The sequence below is a fragment of the Triticum dicoccoides genome, chromosome 2A, assembly GCF_002162155.2.
Source record: "Triticum dicoccoides isolate Atlit2015 ecotype Zavitan chromosome 2A, WEW_v2.0, whole genome shotgun sequence".
NCBI lineage: Eukaryota > Viridiplantae > Streptophyta > Magnoliopsida > Poales > Poaceae > Triticum > Triticum dicoccoides.
Genome location: NC_041382.1, coordinates 5,608,522 through 5,614,697, shown reverse-complemented (window position 1 = coordinate 5,614,697; position 6,176 = coordinate 5,608,522). Strand labels below are relative to the sequence as shown.

The following is a 6,176-nucleotide window of genomic DNA, read 5'->3' as shown; positions in this document are numbered from 1 at the left end:
GCATTGACTTGATGATCTTGAATAGCTTTTCTCCACTTGTAAGTGGCATGTTCTCTTCAATCCTATAGGATTACGGTTTGGAACCACATGAACTTGAATCAAACAGCATTCCACACATGAAAAAACAAGGAATTGTAGAATGAGATTTGAGCGAATGAAAACTTTCTTCCAAATAGAGTGCAAAGACATGATTCTAGTCCTACGAATCAACCACGCGATAGGTGCCGTCGGTTATTTCAAGTTGATGAGTATTCGAATGGCTTAGATCGTACCCCGTAAAAAAAGTCATGCAAATCAAACAAACTATGTAGGGAAAAACTCCTAAATATTCGCAAAAAAATGTTCTACAGACTCTAGTTCCTATGAAATCCGTCTGGCAGCCCTTTGTTGTCTCCAGTTTACTCAGAAGAAACTTAGTGAATTTGACATGACACGGCATTTGCTGCCAGGACTCCTTGAGATCTTCCATTAAACACTACTAGCTCAACACATAAGGCATCATCAAATCACTTACTAGCTTAGCTACAACGATGATGATTCCCTGGTATCTTCCATTTCTAGATGTATGCAATGTGGTGGAGTAACAATGACCCTAGCAAGGAATATGTGGGGAACTACTCTGGAAAGCATTTTACAGATTTATGCCAAATCGCCAATTTATCTATGGCCGTCGATCATGGAATTTATATAAGTAGCCACAGCTAGCTAAAGCCATTAATCTTCTGCCAAACACCAGTGAAGTAACGTGGACAACACCTGCCTTCGTGACATGGCATGGCATTTGCTGCCATGATTCTTTGGGATCTTTATTCAACACTAGCTCAACACAGAAGGCACCATCAAATAAAAAGCCTTAGTTTTCGTTCTAATGTCCTCTTCTTCATCCTCAAAGTAATTCCTAAGTCCTCAACTTACACTAATTAAGTGCTCTCACCATTCAAACCAAAACCATTTACACGGCCAAGTAAACCACCACAACGAAAATGAAATTTGGCGCCTACGATCAGTCAATCGAATGGCGATTTGGCCTTCGATGAAGAGTAGACGGCGGAGAAGCTGCTGCTGTTGCTGTTGCAGGCGCTGCTCCTGGGGCCCTGCCGGCACGGCGGCGTGCTCGACGTCGATGTGGTGGCCTTTGTCGTCGCCAATGGCATTGTTGTCGAGGTGGCATCCTTGGCCGGCGACCCGCAGCCGCCGCCACCGCCCTTGAGCAGGACGTCGACCTTGGCGTACTCCTCGCGCTCGAGCCGGATCTCCTTGAGCATGGCCGCGACGTCCTTCATGGCTGGCCGCTCGTCGGGGACGGGGCTGACGCAGAGCAGGGCCACGCCCATGACCTGCAACATCTCCTCCACCTCTGTGTCGGATCGCCCCTGCAGCGCCGGGTCCAGCACGCCGGCGCCGCCCTTGTGCCGCCGCACCCAGTCCACCACGTGCTGCCCGTCCGGGATGGTCGGGTCGATCGGCTGCTTCCCGGTCAGCACCTCCAGCACCACCACCCCGTAGCTGTACACGTCGCTCTTCTCGGTGATCTTCAGCATGTACCCGTACTCTGCATCCAACAAGATAAAAAATGAAGGATTGTTCATAGATGGTGTGTTGGACAATCATTTTTTCGATAAAAGGCCCTTTTTATTAACTTAAAATGTGGCATCAATCGGAAACAAATCATGATAAATAATTCGACCTCTGCATATATAACATGCACACAATCAAACACCAAACATAAGAAAACAAAAAACAACATATTGGTAACAGTAGAGTCATATCGGACCGGCATTATGCAGAAATGGAGGTTGGTTGACATACCGGGGGCGATGTAGCCGTAGGAGCCGGCGACGGTGTTGGAGGAGCGGCCGAAGTCGGCGCCTTCGTCGACGAGCTTGGCGAGGCCGAAGTCGGCGATGTAGGCCTCGAAGTCAAGGCCGATGAGGATGTTGTTGGCCTTGATGTCGCGGTGGACGATCGGCGGCGAGCAGCCGTGGTGCAGGTACGCGAGGCCCTGCGCCGACCCGAGCACGATCCGGTACCGGACGTCCCACTCCAGCTGTGCTCCACCGCCGCCCCGCTCGTGGAGCACGGCGCCGAGGCTGCCGTTGGCCATGTAGTCGTACATGAGCAGCCGCGTGCTCTTGTTCCAGCAGCAGCCGAGGAAGCGCACGATGTTCTTGTGCCGGATGGAGCCCAGCGTGCGCACCTCCGCCGAGAACGAGTCCCGGCCGGCGTCCTTGAACGCGGCCGCCGCGGCCGTCGTGGCGGGCCACAGCTTCTTCACGGCGATGGTCTCGCCGGATTCCAGGCTCACGCGGTACACCACGCCGGACACGCCCTTGCCGATGATGTTGGCGTCGACCAGGCTGCGCACCACCTGCTCCACGGAGAAGCTCACCTTCTGGAACGGCGTGAACTGCCAGGGCCACCCCAGCTCCCCGCCACCGGCCTCCGAGTCGCTGCTCCCGCCACCACCATTGCCCTTGACGCCCACCCCGCGCGCTCTGAGTATGCCGATCATCCCGAGCACCATCGCCACCGTCGCGGTCACCAGCAGCGCGATGGCGAGCTTGAGCCGGTGCGCGCGCTGCGCATCGTCGCTAGCGGTCACCGACATCGGCCGGCCATCGGCGTCCACACCAACGAAGCACACGTCGCCGCCTTTGGTGCACAGCCCCGAGTTCCCGGAGAGGCTGGACGCCGAGAGCTGCCGGAATAGCTTCGTGTCCGGGAGGTACCCGGAGAAGTTGTTCTGCGACACGTTGAGGGTGACGAGGTTGTCTAGCCCCGCGAGCGGCGTGAGGCTGCCGGCGAACGCGTTGTAGGACAGGTCGAGCACGGACAGCTTGCTCAGCTGCGATATCCGCGCCGGGATCGTGCCTGTGAGGCCATTGCGGCTGAGGTTAAGGGCGATGTCGAGGCCGGCGAGGCTGCAGAGCTCGTCGGGGATGCTGCCGGAGAGGCGGTTGTCGCTTAGGTCGAGCAGCTCGAGCGCGCGGCACCGCCCGAGCGCCGCCGGTATCGTCCCGGACAGCGCGTTGCCGGCGAGGACGAGACGGCTCAGCACCGCCAGCCTTCCGAAGGATTCTGGCACGGGGCCGGCAAGCTGGTTGTGTGAGACGTCGAGCTCCTGCAGGCCGCGCACGCCGGCGAGCGAATCTGGCAAGGCTCCAGTGAGCGTGTTGTTGCTGAGGTCGAGCATCTGGAGCTGCGAGCAGTCGCCGAGCTGGGCGGGCACGGTGCCCGTGAGGCGGTTGCTGCCGAGGTCGAGGAAGACGATGCTCTTCATCCCGCCCACGGCCGCTGGAATCTCCCCGGTGATGCGGTTGCCGCCGAGCCTGAGCCGCACGAGGCTCGCCGCCTTCCCGATCTCCGGCGGTATCACGCCGGAGATATCGTTGGACAAGATTAGCAGCTTGGTGAGGTTGCGCAGCAAGAAGAGCCCCGGCGGCACGGCACCGGTGAAGCGGTTGTGCGAGAGGTCGAGAGCCTGGAGGCTCGCCATGGACGCGAGCGTGGCCGGGATGGCGCCCTCGAGGCGGTTCTGCCACGCGAACAGCACCTGCAGGTTGGTCAGGCTCCGGCCGAGCTCCGGCGGGATGAGGCCGGAGATCTCGTTGGTGTCGAGCTGCAGCTGCACGAGCGCCGTCGCGTTGGCGAGCTGCACTGGGATGGTGCCGGTGATGTTGTTGTCACTGAGCATCAGGTCCTGCAGCGCCGGCAGCCGGCCGAGCGACGCCGGGATGACGCCGGAGATGGAGTTGATGGAGAGGTCGAGCGAGACGAGAGAGGTGAGGTTGCCGAAGCTGTCCGGGATGGGGCCGGTGAGCGCGTTCTGCCACAGCAGCAGCTTCTGGAGGCTCTGGAGCGCGCCGAGCTCCGGCGGGAGCGCGCCGGAGAGCGCGTTCTCGTAGAGGTACACGTCGGTGAGGTTGGCGCACAACGCGAGCTCCGGCGGGATGGAGCCGGAGAGCATGGTGGTGTATATCGACAGCGTCTGGAGGCTCTTGAGGTTGCCGATCGACGGCGGTAGCGTGCCGGAGATCTTGGTGTCCGCGAGGCCGAGCACGGCGAGGTTGGAGAGCTTGGAAAACGAGTCGGGGATGGGGCCGGAGAGATCGTGGTTGCCACCGGCGCGGAGAGACTCGAGCCGCCGCAGCCCACCGAGCTCCGCGGGGAGCTCGCCGGAGAGGCGGTTGTCGAACAGCAGCAGGTTCTTCAGCGACGCCGCGAGCCCGCCGAGCTCGGCCGGGATGGGCCCGGAGAGCTGGTTGGTGTTGAGCACGAGCGACTCGAGCGCCGTCAGGTTGCCGAGCGACGCCGGGACGGGGCCCGTGAGGGAGTTGCCGCTGAGGTCAAGCGTGGCGAGGCGGCGGCACAGGGCGAGGTCCTCCGGCACGCCGCCGGTCAGGTTGGCATCCGACACAACAAAGCTAACGAGCCCCGGCAGCGCGGCGCAGAGGCCGGACGGCGCCGGCACGGCGAGGTGGACCGACTGGAAAGTCACTGAAACAACCGCCCTGCCGGCGGCGTCGCAGGCGACGTGCGACCACTTGCACGGGGACGCGGCGGCCGGGGCCCAGTCCGGCGGGCGCGAGGGGGACGCGGCGAGCCATGAGGAGAGGAAGGCGACCTCTGGGTTAGGGGAAGTGGCGGCGGTGGTGGTGGAGGTGGAGGAGAAGAGGAGGAGGTTGAGTAAGAGTGGGAGGAAGAGGATGAGGTGGAGGTGGCGCATCGGGGCTGCCGTCGTCGCCGGCAGCAGCGGCAACAATGGCATCAAAAACTGGGCTCGGCCTTGCTTGGGGCAGTGCGACTGCGTGCACGACACACTATGGAGGACCGCGACGACGATCTCTATGGAGACGGCAATGGAACTGAGGCAGCTCTCACTCTCACTCTCTCTCTAGGATTCTCTCTCACACACACCCTCTCTCTTCCTCAAAACTCTCAAAGGTGTTTGCTTGTGTCCTCCATGAATGAATGAATAGGGTAGGGTTCTTGCTCCAATGCATTGGGCTTCTCAACATCCAAGCTTTGTTTGTTTGGTGCTCTCTCTCTCTCTCTCTCTCTGTGGTTTGAAAGTGTAGAGAGAGAAACAGAGTGTGAGGGTGCATCGGAGGGAGGGAAAGGGAGGGATTAAGAAAACCAAATGCAGTGCTAGCACTGACAATGGGAGCTTAATTTAGCTCAGCTTGGTGGCCTTTTTCTTCTAGGCCTACTCTAACTCTCAAGTGTACGTCAAGGCAGGGCATGCAGCTGGGGTGTAAGCACGAATCTTGATGCACCCACGGGTGCGGCCGTGATGTACTCATGTTGCTGTTGGTTGAGGGTTTTTTGAGTTGGTGAGTGAGTGATGCAGACTACTGATAATAGTGGCTTTTGAGCGGCTTGTGGGGGAGGAGATCATTAGTGTACCAACTAAAACGGCCTGCTCAAATGACGGAAAAGGTAGCACTAAAATCCCAGAAATTGCGCACCAAAAGGATTTACATTAATATTATATGTATGTATTTATAGAATGTATGCATAGACTTGTTATGCTGTAATACTCTAAATTTGGATATGAGCAACCATACTGTTCCCAGGAAATGCCCACGAAAAAGAGTTTTCTTCCGGCAAACTTAGACCCTGTTCGGAGTCCCATCACGCCACCACTCCTCACCCAGAGCTAGAGTTAAAAGGCACGAAGCTGGGAAACAGATACTCCGCAGCTCCTCGTATTTTTAGGAGCTGGAGTGACTCCCAACAGGGTCTTAGTGGACGGAAAATGTAGCACTAAATCATAGAAAATGCACATGAGATGAGTTCTCTTCATACTATGACGTGGCAAACTCTTGCTCTTTCAATACAATGATCTGCAAAGCTTTTATCTATTCACGGGAAATCAGCAATAGTGGTCTCCGATGAAAATTAACATGGATCTTGTGTAAATTGCAAAAAAAAAACATCACAATTTGGGACCCTAATTCACGAAACCACCATCATTATGGTTTCTTTTCAAGAAACTGCCACCATTGTTCTGACAGTTTTCAAAAAACGTTGATTGAATCATTTGCACCGTTTGAGTGGAAACCTGATGGCTGGGGCCCGCTGCCAGGCGCCACGTGTCCAGAACGAGACGACACCTGTGACATGCCGTTAGACATCTTCAGGCAAAACCTAACCAGCCGGTCAAACCCAATCCA

The 6,176-nt window shown here is 57.2% G+C and overlaps 1 protein-coding gene across 1 annotated transcript; it reads right to left on the bottom strand.

Annotated features, from left to right (window-relative positions):
- Positions 1 to 765: 765 nt before the first annotated feature.
- On the bottom strand, positions 766 to 5,130 carry LOC119352696 (receptor-like protein kinase 2). The gene is made up of 2 exons (XM_037619272.1): positions 1,810 to 5,130; positions 766 to 1,552 (listed from the first exon to the last, which is right to left on the bottom strand). Exons 1-2 carry the CDS (start codon positions 4,766 to 4,768, stop codon positions 1,008 to 1,010), a joined length of 3,504 nt encoding a protein of 1,167 aa, XP_037475169.1. The 5' UTR covers positions 4,769 to 5,130; the 3' UTR covers positions 766 to 1,007.
- Between the last annotated feature and the right edge of the window lie 1,046 nt (positions 5,131 to 6,176).

What these genes read in the sequence shown, in the direction of transcription:
- LOC119352696 (XM_037619272.1), bottom strand. Translation starts at nt 4,768, where the DNA reads ATGCCATTGTTGCCGCTGCTGCCGGCGACGACGGCAGCCCCGATGCGC. An exon ending in CTACGGCTACATCGCCCCCG is followed by an intron (nt 1,553 to 1,809) that starts GTATGTCAACCA and finishes TGTTGGATGCAG; the next exon opens with AGTACGGGTACATGCTGAAG.